Source organism: Rhincodon typus, chromosome 31 (genome assembly GCF_021869965.1).
Source record: "Rhincodon typus isolate 14 chromosome 31, sRhiTyp1.1, whole genome shotgun sequence".
Lineage (NCBI taxonomy): Eukaryota > Metazoa > Chordata > Chondrichthyes > Orectolobiformes > Rhincodontidae > Rhincodon > Rhincodon typus.
In genome coordinates this window covers 22,099,477-22,112,786 of record NC_063362.1, presented here as the reverse complement: position 1 = coordinate 22,112,786, position 13,310 = coordinate 22,099,477, and the positions used below count along the sequence as shown (strand labels likewise).

The 13,310-nt window shown below is 46.1% G+C and overlaps 1 protein-coding gene across 1 annotated transcript in view; it reads left to right on the top strand.

Annotated features, from left to right (window-relative positions):
- LOC109926942 (rootletin) overlaps positions 1-13,310 on the top strand; it is a 77,112-nt gene that overhangs the window by 61,294 nt on the left and 2,508 nt on the right. Inside the window, exons 31-35 of the mRNA XM_048614893.1 lie at positions 498-938; positions 3,773-3,922; positions 5,413-5,613; positions 8,835-8,966; positions 11,319-11,444. Of these exons, the coding sequence (XP_048470850.1) occupies positions 498-938; positions 3,773-3,922; positions 5,413-5,613; positions 8,835-8,966; positions 11,319-11,444 (1,050 nt within the window). The remainder of the gene's footprint in view (positions 1-497; positions 939-3,772; positions 3,923-5,412; positions 5,614-8,834; positions 8,967-11,318; positions 11,445-13,310) is intronic.

The following is a 13,310-nucleotide window of genomic DNA, read 5'->3' as shown; positions in this document are numbered from 1 at the left end:
CCATCTCCTACCGACTAACCTCATCCCGCCCCCTTGACCTGTCTGTCCTCCCTGGACTGACCTATCCCCTCCCTAACTCCCCACCTACACTCACCTTTAGTGGCTCCATCCTCGCCTCTTTGACCTGTCTGTCTCCTCTCCACCTATCTTCTCTTCTATCCATCTTCTATCCGCCTCCCCCTCTCCCCCTATTTACTTCAGAACCCCCTTCCCCTCCCCCATTTCTGAAGAAGGACGTAGGCCCAAAACGTCAGCCTTCCTGCTCCTCTGATGCTGCTTGGTCTGCTGTGTTCATCCAGCTCTACACCTTGTTATCTCAGATTCTCCAGCATCTGCAGTTCCTTCTATCCCCAGAATGTTATCTGGGTCTCTGTACTAACAGTCCAGCGATAATACTTCTAGGCTATTGCCTCCCCTGATAACTGTAAGAGGTGATAAACAGTGCCGTGCTCTCCCGCCTTCCATCGATTTCTTCACTCTTTGTGTTATTCCCGCAGGAAAAATTGAGCAAAATGAAAGCAAACGAGGCCAAGCTGGAGAACGACAAGCGCAAGCTGAAGGACTTTCTCGATGTCTCCGAAAGCCGGGCCACCAAGCTGGAGCTGGCTCGCCGCTCACTGGAGGGGGAGCTGCAGAGGATGAAACTGGTGGCTAGCGACCGAGAGACGGAGGCCCAGGTTCTTCAGGACCGCATAGAAACCCTGCAGAGGCAGGTGGCGGACAGCCAGGCCAAGGCCAACAGCCTGCAGCTGACTGTGGACCGGCTGAACACCTCGCTCGCCAAATCAGCGGAAGGGGAAAGCCACCTAAAGGACAAAGTGCAGAGCCTGTCGCTGCTGCTGTCTGATAGGATGGCCGGGGCGTCCGTGCTCCAGGACAAGGTGGCACAGCTACAGAAAGCACTAAGCAGCAGTGAACATGATCGCCGTATCCTACACGTGAGTATCCTACACGCTGCCTGGGGCACCCTCACTACACACACCGAGAGCACGGCGCTGTGTCCTACATTCGGCACTGAGTTCACCCTGACCTACCCCAGAACTAGTCACTAAGAGTGCAACTATCTCTATGTTATAAGGAACCTCTTTTCCATTTGGAGGGGCAGTATCAGCGACTGTACTGTCGAGACACTCCAGTATGCCTGAGCTGTTGTTCTCCATCTTCCCCATCCTCTCTCTCATTTTCCTTCTCCTTTTCTTCATCCTGTACGCTCTCTTCAATCTCTCTCCATCTCTCCATTAAGGGGAGACGATGGCCTAGTGGTATTATCGCTGGACTTTAAATCCAGACACCCAGATAATGTTCTGGGGACCTGCTTTGGGTTCAAATCCTGCCATGGCAGATGGTGGAATTTGGAATTAAATTGAACCTGGAATTAAGAGTCTTTTGATGACCGTGAATCCATTGTCAATTGCCATCTGGTTCACTAATGCCCTTTAGGGAAGGAAACTGCCATCTTTACCTGGTCTGGCCTACATGTGACTCCATTCCCATTGCTATGTGGTCAACTCTTAACTACCCTCTGGGATGGGCAATGAATGCTGGGCCTAGCCAGCAATGTCTTCATCTTGTGAATGAATAAAAAAAGGTCTCTATCTCGTAACTCAGTTCTTTTCCATCTTTACCCTCCATCCTTCATTCCCCTGTCTTCTCCTCCTGGTGGCGTCCCCACTATCACATCTTCCTCCTCCCTCCTATCTTCCCCTCCATCTACCCCGTTCCTTTCTTTTCACTGTTCGGAGTTATGATATGACAAAGGATGCTTTTTATTTTGCTTGGACGTTTAAAATTTTGAGTTACACTTTCCTCTTCAAGGAACGCCAACAAAAACAGGTTTATCTAGTTATTCATCTCACTTTCTGTTTCTGGGAACTTATCATATGCAAATTATAGTGCTTCCAAAAACAACAACTACACTTTAAGATTCCATCATTGACTGCAAGACATGCAGGAAATATCATGAAAGGTGCTATATAAATGCATCTAGTGGGCCGAGCAGACAGAATTAGATGAAGTGGAATGGGTGGAGGAACATCCGGAGAATAAACACAGCCATAGGCCTGTTTCTGTAGGGTAAGTTCTTAACTTCTGATTTTCTCTCCAGAATTTAGATTGATGTGCACTCATAGGCAGTGTCTCTCAATGTCAGGGTTTGTTGCCTTCCCATTCACTCCACCTTCCAGCTTGTTGATTGTTTCAATCTATCTTACAGCCTGAACGTGCCCCGATGTCTGAGCCGTTCACACACGTGTTTCCTATCTCTACCTAGCAAAATGTCTGGCTTGTAACAGCTCACAGACTGGCTGTGTGCCCAGGAAAAGCTGGGTGCTGGCCAAAGCGTTCCCCCCCCACTCACTGAATTCTGAAGGTGTTCCTTTGGAAAGATACTCTTGGTGGTATTAGCTTCCCCTTTGACTGTGAATGGTTAGGTAAAATAAAAAACGGTTAAAGCTGCTGGGAATCGCTAAATAGAAAAAAGACTCTCAGAAGACCGAAGGCAGATTGAAGGTGAGCTGCTCTTGTGCTCATTACTGTTATAGCCTTGTGGATCTAGTTTGATTTGGCTACTAATACTTGTTTAACCAAAGATGGAGTAGTTCCTCTAAATGCCGAGTCTTGGGCATAATAATATGTGTGTGCACGTGTGCATATATGTAACTGACGGTCTGTGAGTCTGTAACAACAATTATTTGTTTGCACTTGGCACAGGGAAGGACTGTCACTGTACCAGGGAGCTGACATCCAGTCAGCAGGAGGGCTGTGCTGATTGAGTTACACCCAGAACACTGAGCTCCAGTGTCTGCTTCCTCATTAGAGCTCCTTACCAGACACATAATGCAAATTCATCACCTCAGCTACAGAAAACAGCTGGGCTGGGATCAGTGTTCCCTCCACATTTCCTTCTCTGTGCAAAGTCCGTTCATTCCAGTGCCACGTGCACGCACTCGCGAGTGGGCTGCGCGAGACCTTCTGCTTCTGAAGATTGGGAATGAGAGGGAGGATTGAGTTGGCGGAGCGATGCTGTGAACAGAATTTAATTCTACCGTCAGGAACGGATTGGGAGGCATAAGGGGCCATGGAGTTGGGACTAAGGGGAGCGGCAGGTGAGTGGTGGGACAGTGTGCCCATCCACTGCCTGGCTCCCTGCACTTTTCCAGAGCAGGGAAGGTTAAGGATGACCAATTAAGATCCCATCACAGCTGGTGTTCTATTAGTACTGAGGCAAGCGGGGAGCTGCTAAATAAAAGCTGGCATCTCACTTGTGGACTTCTGTTCAGGCACCCTGTGGCTCACAGAAAGAGCTGCCCCCTTCCAAATCTTACCCCTTCCCTCAAAAATGAGTGCCCTGGCCTCCCAGTAGGGCCTGCTCCCTGTTAGGAGCCTCCTTTGTGGTGTGACGGTCCCAGTGAGCAGCAGTCCCAGCAGAATCCTTTGCCATGAGCTGTGCAGGTCAAACTGAGGGGGTCAAATAATGTGCTGACATGAACCTGTTAGGACTAGAGCGTGTGAAATGACCACCAATACTGTACAAATGTTAACTTGTGCAATTGGCCGGAGCCAAATCCTTCAAAACAGGAAGGGGAGAGTAGGGGTGACGATCGGGCAAAGTTAACTCAGGAGCAGAAATTGCTTGACATCTGTGTGCGTTCTGCAGTGGGCGACTGAGCCGAGCTGCTTTGGAGAACCTCAAGCCTGGGGAGCTTCATCTAATCCCGTTCCAATCGGTGCATGACCGAAGGTGAGAGTTGAATTCCCTTTTGTCTTTTGGCAGGAGCGTCTGGAGGCTGCGCGTCAAGCACTTAGCGAGACAAAGAAACAGAACAGCCTCCTTTTGGACAGGGTTCAGACCCTCCAGACTGAGCGGCAGGAAGGGGAGCAGCAGCGTGTGGAGCTGGAATGTCAGCTCCAAAAGCATCAGGAGGTTTGAGCCTTACTCTGATTTTCTACCTCTTTAGGGGTTGAATTTTGTATTAACGGACATTTATGAATGTTCTATATTAGCTGTATATTATTTAAATGGAGAAGGACTGCAGAACTCTGCCATACAGAGGGATCTGGGAGTAATGGAACATGAATCTCAAAGTAATAGTATGCGGCTGTAGAAAGTGATGAGGTAGCAAGTAGAATGTTAACTTTTATTTCAAGGGAAATATAAAAGTAGGGAAGTGTGGTTGCAGCTATACAGGACCTTGGTAAAACCACATCTAGTCAACCGTCAACAGTTTTAGCCTCCTTACTTAAGAGAGAGATATTATTGTGTTAGAAGCAGTTCAGAGAAGGCTCATTTGACTAATTCCTAGGAGGAAGGGTTATCTTGTGAAGAAATTTTAAGAGGTTTTGGCCTATTCCTAATGAAGATTAGAAGAATGAGGTCTGAAATGTCTAAGAATCTGAGGGGACTTGAGAGGATGGATGCTGGGGATGTTTCTCCTTGTGCAGGAGTCTGGAACCAGGGGGATACAGTTTAAACCTTAGGGGTCACCTATTAAAGGCAAAGGTAAGGAATTATTTCACTTAGGGTTATCAATCTATGGAATTCTCATTCCCAGAAATCAGGGGAGGCTGGGTGAGACAGATTTTGACCAACAAGGGATTCAAGCAAACAGGAAAGTGGAGTTGAAACCAAAATCAAATCAGTCACAATGTTGTTGGACAACAGAGGAGGCTGCAGGGCCTACTCTCAATCATACGTTCTTGCCAGTTCCAGAAATTTGTTCTTTTCCTATGTTTTCTTGTTGGTCATATTGCCAAGCAGGTGCAGCACAGCCTACATGTCAAATAAACCTCCCTCTGCATTACTTTTTCGAGCGTTCCCAGGTCATGTATAACGGTATACAATAGAATAGATGCAAAGAGATTGATTTTGTGTACAATAGAATGGCCTGCACATAAAAGACAGCAATGTATCGGATCTTTCAGATACCCAATAGGCAAGTTAGGTGGTTAATTTCTCTCTCTCGCTGTCTCTCTCTCTTGCTCTCTCTCTCGCTCACTGTCTTTTCCTCTCACTCTCTCTTGCACTGTCTCGCTCCCTCGTGCTCTCTCTCTCTCTCTCTCTCGCACACTCTCTTCCCTCCAACCCTGCCCCGAGATGTACAGTGAATACAAAAACAGAAATTGCTGGAAAAGCTCAGCAGATCTGGCAGCGTCTGTGGAGAGAAATCAGAGTTAGCGTTTCGGATCCAGTGACTCTTCTTCAGACCCTTCCTGTGAAGAAGGGTCACTGGACCAAAAACGTTAGCTCTGATTTCTCTCCACAGACGCTACCATACCTGCTGAGCTTTTCCAGCAATTTCTGTTTTTATTTCTGATTTCCAGCACCCGCAGTTCTTCGGTTTTTTTTTATGTGCAGTGAGTAGACTATTTGGTGAGTCCCTGTTTAATTTATCCCGTGTCTATCATTGCCTGCAGATGTTACACCAACGTCAGGAGGGGGACGAGATCACACTGCGGAATGTTCAGAAACTTCAGGAGGAGAAGCACCTTCTCCAGGAGCGGCTGAGTGTCCTGCAGCGTGCCGTCGCTCAGCTGGAGAATGAGAAGCGTGAGCTGGAGAGGTCGTCAGTCCGCCTGGAGAAGGATAAAAGTGCCCTGAAAAAGACACTGGACAAGGTGGGTCTGAAATCCCTGACGGTGGGGGTGGGGGGGGTGGGCGGGTGCGGCAAATGCATTCAGAGCCCAATGGGTGACAAATGAACTGTATCAGACGTGCGTGAGGAATCTTTTCATTTTAACTGAGGAGCCACCGTGAGGAGCCAAAGATCATGGTGCAGGAGATGTGAAAGATTGAAGATTTGGAGAGAAGGTGAGATAACCAGGAGGTGGTGCGAGGATGCTACCACTGGGTTTCAAAAGCCAGGTATTGGGAGGAAGGAAGAGGTGCGTAATTTGAGGTTTTTGTTGGGCTTTTTCTTGTTTCTATAAGTCCTAATGCAGAACTTGAGCTCTGTCTATCTGAGTCTAGGCGAGTCATCCTATCTACAACAAAACCATCTATTTCCACCTTCACAATATCACTTGAGTCTTTGCTCATCTGCCATTGAAACACCATTCTTGCCTTTATTACCTCCGGTCTCAACTATTGCAACACTGTCCTGGCTGGTTTCCTATATTGTATTCTGCCCCACCCCTCGATAAACTTGAGGTCACCCAAAACTCCACTGCTTGTGCCTTAACTCGCAGCAAATCCTATTCCCCATGATAATTGTGTTCGCTAATCTACTGTGAGAAAGGTTTGTAATATATTGTCATCATTTGGGAATTGATCTTAGATTTTAATGTAGAGATAATTTTGCTTTTGGTTTTAATTCTATGAAGGTTTTTTTCTAAGAGGTCAGAAAGTCATTTATGAACAGTCACTTTAAACATTTCCAAGAAAGCAACTGTCTTAAGATAAACAACGAGGTAAACTACCCAAGGGAATTAAATGATGAAATGTTTACAAAGTTGAACCTTTCAGGCAGACTGGACAATAGAACCATGGGGCACAGTCAGGTTTCAATGGAGAAGAACATTTTCATACCAGCAGATGTGCAATTTAGTTTGTGGCATCTAGACTTCCAAAGCTGAAAAAAAGTCTTAAAACTGTTTTGGCAGTTAAATAATTTTTCTTAAAGTTCAATTTGGAAAAGTCCATGAAGTAGCTGATGTCTGCATATCTTGGGGAGAGACAGTCATGGAGAGAGTCACATGCAGAGAGTGCATAGAGAATCACCGAAAGGAACTACTTGTAACCTCACCTGTTAATTTAGAAATTATTAAGAAAGGAGTGACACTTCACTGAGGTAGAGAGGATATTCAGGGTTGAATTTTTCTTTTTGCCTTTTATGTTAAATTTCTAAATTGTAGTCCCATTTGCCAGCATTTGGCCCATATCCCTCTAATCCCTCCCTCTTCATATACCCATCCAGATGCCTTTTAAAATGTTGTAATTGTACCAGCCTCCACCACTTCCTCTGGCAGCTCATTCCACACACGCAATACCTTTGGTGTGAAAAAGTTGTCCATAGATCCCTTTTAAATCTCTCCCCTCTCACCTTAAGCCTATACCCTCTAGTTTTGGACTCTCCTACCCTGCGGGAAAGACCTTGATTTTACACTCTATCCATGCCCTTCATGATTTTATAAACCTTGATATGGTTACTTCTCAGTCTCCGATGCTCCAGGGAAAATGGCCCCAGCCAATTCAGCCTCTGCCAATAGCTCAAACCCTCCAACCCTGGCAACATCCTTGTAAATCTTTTCTGAACCCTTTTGAGTTTAACAACATCTTTCTTATAGCAGGGAGACCAGAATTGAATGCAGTATTCCCAAAGTGGCCTAACCAATGTCCTGTACAGCCGCAACATGACCTCCCAACTCCTATACTCAATGCACTGACTAATAACGGCCAGTGTACAAACTCCTCCTTCACTACCCTGTCTACCTGTGACTCCACTTTCAAGGAACTATGAACCTGCATTCCAAGGTCTCTTTGTTCGACAACCGTCCCCAGGACCTTATGATTAAATGTATAAGTCCTGTCCTGATTTGCCTTTCCAAAATGCAGTGCTTCACATTTATCTAGATTTTGTTTTCCTTTGTGTAATACCTTGTGAATTTTCAAAAGAACATTTTTAGCCTCATGTTCACATGTTCAGTGACTAACTAGTATGATAACTAAACTGCAGAAAATAAAACTTGTGTCAAACCAGGTCTGAGATCTGACTTATCCTGTATTACCATCTGCTGAAATCGTAACACTACGCTGACTCCCCATCAAGCAATGTCTTAATTTAAAAATTCTCATCCTTGTTTTCAAATCTTCCCGTTATCTTTTCTTCCTTATCTCTGTAATCTCCTGCAGTCCCTCTTTGACATCTGTGCTTCTCTAACTCTGGCCTCTTGTGCATTCCCAATCATCGTCGTTCTGTTATTGTTGGTGGCATCTTCAGTTGTTGTGGAATTCTCTCCCTAATCCTTTCTGCTTGTCTGTGTTGCTATTCTCCTTTGAGACACTTCCTAAAATCATCTTCATTGATCAAGCTTTTGGTTATCCAACTGAATATCTCCATATGTGGCTCGTTGTCGCACTCCATTTAGTAATATTCCTACAGAGTGTCTTGAGATCTTTCACTATGTAAGAGGTGTTGCATTAATAGGAGTTACATTTGTTGAATGAGTGCTGCACTCTTAGCAATGCCCTCCTTACAGGTCGAACATTGATGCAAGGCCCTGGCACCTTCCTCCTGTGGTCTATAGGGATGTGAAAGAGCCCCTCTCCAGTGAACTGGACAGCACTCTTCCCCCAGCATGCGTCAGAACAGATATTCTGCTCTTCCTGCTTGTCCTGTTTATGAGAAATTGCAGGCTGCGCTTCTCCCTACGTAGCAGTCAATGAAATAAAGTAATTAATTGTATGATGTGCTTTGTAACATTCTGTTGATATGAGGAGGCGCTATATAAGGTGAGCTTTTTTTCTTCATGCTTTTGGACGGGTTTGAATCGGTTCTGTAGAGAGTCTGAAATGATAAGACTGATCTGCTCGACTGTACATGTGAGACTTTGGCAACAGCAATGTGTTTCTTACTTGGTTTCAGTTTGGTGTTCATGGATCCACTCCTTGCTCTTTCCCTGCAATTCTTCTCCCTTGCATGCATTTTCCCAATTATCTTTGGAATGTTGCATACTATTCAAAGCTGCCTCTACCACCATTCCAGGGAATGTAGTCCAGATCATCGCAAGTTGCTGGGTCAAGTATGTTTCCTCTTGTGGCCTGTGTTTTATTTCTGCCAGGTGTTTTTCAGCCTTTCACATGAGACAAATGTTATAACATCTCCTCCCATTGGTTGCAGGTAGAGCGCGAGAGACTGCGGACTGAGGAGGATACGCTGCGCATGTCCGCAGAGAAGGGGCGTCTGGATCGTTCACTCACCACCGTGGAGCAGGAGCTGGTGGAAGCTCAGAGACAGACCCAGCAACTGCAAGTAGGAATTATTGCATAGAGGCTAAGTGTATGGAGAGTGAGTGAGTGTTCACATGGACTTAGAGAATGCACAGGGCCAAGTACAGCTTCAACAGTGCAGGACAATGCATCCAGCCCGTGGATCTGAATCTGAAGTGCACCTTTAATTGGGAGCACTCCAGTTTCCACGTTCTATATACTGTGTCATTGAGCAATTGATGCCTAAGAGAATGGCCCCAGAAAGGAATGGCACAATTAATCTTGTCAGTGTAACTGATTTCTAACTCCGCATTTGTCTCAGTCAACCTATATTATTTTTTACTGATGTTTCTCTAACCTTGGCCTCATTCCTTTATCCTTTTTTTTGGAAGACGTTGTGCCATTTTTGTTACAAGTGCACCAGTTGCTAATCGGCAAACACCCCGTCCCTTCCACCACCATGTCACATTCCCCACCCAGGCAGACAGTGCTGGTGTCAAGACTAAAGTGATGCTATCCTATCCTGCCACTTGCAGGTTTTCCAGCAGCAATCGCTGAAGTGTGGATTGATAGAGGAAGCCTGACTGGCCTGCACCTCCCACACCCCAGACCCATGGGTGTACCTTCAGTCCCTTCATTATTTACCCTGGTAAACCATCCTGACGTAGAACCTGAGTTAATGATGAATTGGGAATGAACCTGACTGGGCAGCAGCTTGGAATTTGTGCACTTAAGACAAAGCTGTCAGAGCCGGCAGAGTGAAGCTATTGACAATGTGGAAGTGAATGTTTCTTGGGCTGAGTGTGCAAAAGAATGAGGAGATTGTTATATGTTTCCATGAGTATTGCAGAGGTGAATGTTCATGCGCGTGAGCCTCTAAGGAAGTTGTGTCTGAAGTCGGGAATCTCTGGAGAGTGAGACTGGGTATTTGCCAAGTGGGGAAGTGAGGTACCAGCGTTATTTCATCCAGATGTGGGACGAAGTCAATTGGTGCTATTATAACTGGGTTCAACCACAATATTAGCTCTAACCTCAATCCACAAGGCCCATAAATTATGTGATTAATGACAATGTGCAGCTTTGAAACTCAACACGCTGAAGCCTCCTGTAAAAAGTAAACAATGACTGAATCTCAGTTAATTTAAATGGATTCTTCCACTGAGTCAGACTATTCTCAGAATGAGGTTTCCTGTGCTTTGTTATAGTAGCTGTCTGCTTTTGTCTGTGGGGCTGTTGCTGGTCTTGCATCTCAATATCTCAGTGTATAGCAAGCTCCATATACATTTCTGATCATTCAACTCCTACTACAGTCCAGTCATTTTACTGACCGTTAACTGGTCTTTAAACTGGACGATGAGGGCTGCTTTCAAATTGCATTGTGTTATTGACTCTGTGTTAATGAGTTCCGGCTCTGTGACCACGAGGCTGTTCCTCTCCTGTTCTTTGACCCATAGCCTGGATTTTCCACTAGGTGGAGCTGCTCCTCTCAGCCAGTCCAGTGGAAAAGATGGCAGAATTCTAAGTGCATATTGAGTTTTCACAATCTTGACTAGATTATTAAAAGTAAAATCCTGCTACGAGCTGTCCCAGCCCAAAAGCCACGTTACACACACCCTACTTGTGCTTGCTTGGTGATGGCACCACAAAGCAAGGGATGGGGTCTTGATGCAATTTGAGATGCAGAAAAATGGTGCGGAAGAGCTCACTCTCTGCACACATCTTCAGCAAGAACAAACCTGTACTGTCAGGGTGGACCAGTCTTGCTGAGGACAGCAATCTGGATGTTTTACCAAGCCAGCTCCTCACTGGCAAGGAGCAGTTCTCCTTGCAGCTCTGTTGCCTATGGCATTCCCCTGAGGGTCGGCACATCCCATGTGCCAATGGTGACCAGCGGTCCCTCTGCTTTCATTTTTGAGATTGGCTTACGACCATGTCGGCTATGGTCTGCTGGCCAGGGAACTGAAGCAGACAATGTTTGGAGCACCTTCTTCATACTGTGGATGTGAGTAGTGCGGCCTTGAGAAGGACTGCTCAGATACTTAAGCAGTGGAGTTCCTTCTGGTGAAAATTGACCCCGAGTTGCCTGTGTGCAGGTTTGGGCCTCAGCTCCCAGTGCTGCTATGTCCCTCGCCCTTTGCCACAAGGCGTGACAACAGATGATAGGTGATGGCTTGTGTGTGACTTGGATTATAGTGCAGGAGGGTTGCACTCTCTCGTCCTCGCCTATCTTGCTCCAGTGGCGAGATGCATCCAGGCGGCTGGAAATCGGTCTGGATGTAGTAAGTCACCAGGATGCCCTCAGTGTCTTGTTGAGTTCTGCCCATTCTGCAGCACGATGTTGACTCAGTTTCGAGGTTGGTAGACCTTAGATTGCCCACAACTGCCTGTCTGCTAGAATCAGTCCTTTCAGGCCAGGGCAGACAGTAGGAGACCCAGCAGTTACCCTCGCCTGGTTTGTCCTGTCAAAGTAGTGTATATGGCGTGGCTGCTCTCGCACGTCAATGACTACTTTGCGCCACAGGTGAGAGCTGGGGGAAGGGGAGGACCAATGCTGAACAAACCACTTCAAAGTGTGTGACCGGACCCCCTGTATGAGGGGTGCTACACCCCTTCCCTTACACCCCAATCATAGAACAATTTGCCAAGGAAGGATTTTGAAGTGAGCAATGTAATAGGATTAAGAGATGACTGGATATGCCACTGGTAGAGGAATGACTTAGACATAATGATGAGACATCTTCAGAAATGGGTTAGACTTGGGCGTGTTGCTGTGTCATGGCTCCTCAAGTTTCTTATAGCATTTAATGAGTAAATGAGCGGCTGATAAATGGAAGGTCTGTTTGTCTGTTGTTGGTGAACTGCAAGGGTCTGATTGAGAAACATGTCACATATGAGATAGTGAGTTTTTCTTTTTCCACTCTTTGCTGATCCTTGAAGATGGAATTACAGAATATTAGGAGGAAGATTTTATCTAGCCTGGTGAGTGCAGCTGCCATGTTTGAATCAGACTGACTTGGCCCAACAGATGGTGCCAATGTCTCAAATATGGCTTCCCTTTGTGCTGATGCTGTTGTCATGCCAGCAGTGTGTTATGTATTGCAAAAGTCTGCAGCCCCTATACCGAGAAAGGCAAGGCCTCAAAAACACCACCACTTGCAAGTTCCCCTCCAGGCCTTACTTCAACCTGACTTCTCAATGTGTTGCTCTTCTTCCTTCTCCAATGGATCAGAATCTTTAAAACACCTCCCTGACAGCACCATGTATGTACCTTCAAAAGGACTACAATGGTTCAGGAAGGCAGCTCACCACCACCTTCTCAGGGGGCAATTAATAACCAATTCATGCTGGCCTTGCCCTCATCCTACGAATGAATGAAAAAGAAACAAATTCTCACTCCTGATGCCCAAAAGTCAAGCTCATGGGGTTATATTTACAGATGGTGGTGGATTCTTGTCAAATTCACACAAGTCACAATTTAAACAATCTGAGCATTTAGTCACTGATGGGCCAAGCTTCCAGTTGTCAGATTCTAAACAGTTAATCTCCTTTCAGTGTAAAATCAAATCGTTATACACAGATTTGGTTATCTGCAGGTGTTCATTATCACCATCAGGTTTATTTTTGTCACTGTGCTTGACCTAATCTTTTCAGTGTGTCGTCCCTCCAAGGGGGTCGGTCTGGGAGAAGCCTGTGTGGTATCTTCCGGCTTGGCAGGATCTCCTCGCATAGTTTATGGAGGGGGGTACCATTGGTGTTCAGGTCACATCACTGCCAGGCAACTACCCCCCCTACTCCATTCTTTGCCAGTGTGACCCCAACTTCTGGAGGCTAGGGTACCTTGCCTGGCAGCGCACTTAGATTCCCTTATAGACTCAGGGAAATTAAACACCAGAATCAACTTCTTCATTTCTGCCACAGTTAGCTTTCTGAGGAGTCTTTCTTATCTTTTACAAGGTCAGGTGGAGAGTCCAAAATAAACAGGACTAGGAACATCCAGGTCCCTGCTTATTCTGACCGAGCCCTGGTTGGGGAAGAATCCAGAGAAAACAACGGAAAAACGTTCACTTCTCTGTGGACAACCTTGTTGATTGGCCTTTGGACAAGTCATTTTTAAAGCTCTTTTAGATGATGGCATGACAGCAGAATCAGCTCCCCAGGGTCACACTTGGCCATTCAGTTCCTGCTTCATCAGCAACTGGAGACAGTATTATAATCTGCTAGAACCTAGCCCTGCTAGTACCCAGAGATAGTAGGAACTGCAGATGCTGGAGAATCCGAGACAACAAAGTGCAGAGCTGGATGAACACAGCAGGCCAAGCAGCATCATAGGAGCAGAAAGGCTGATGTTTCGGGCCTAGACCCTTCATCATTTTCTGATGAAGGGTCT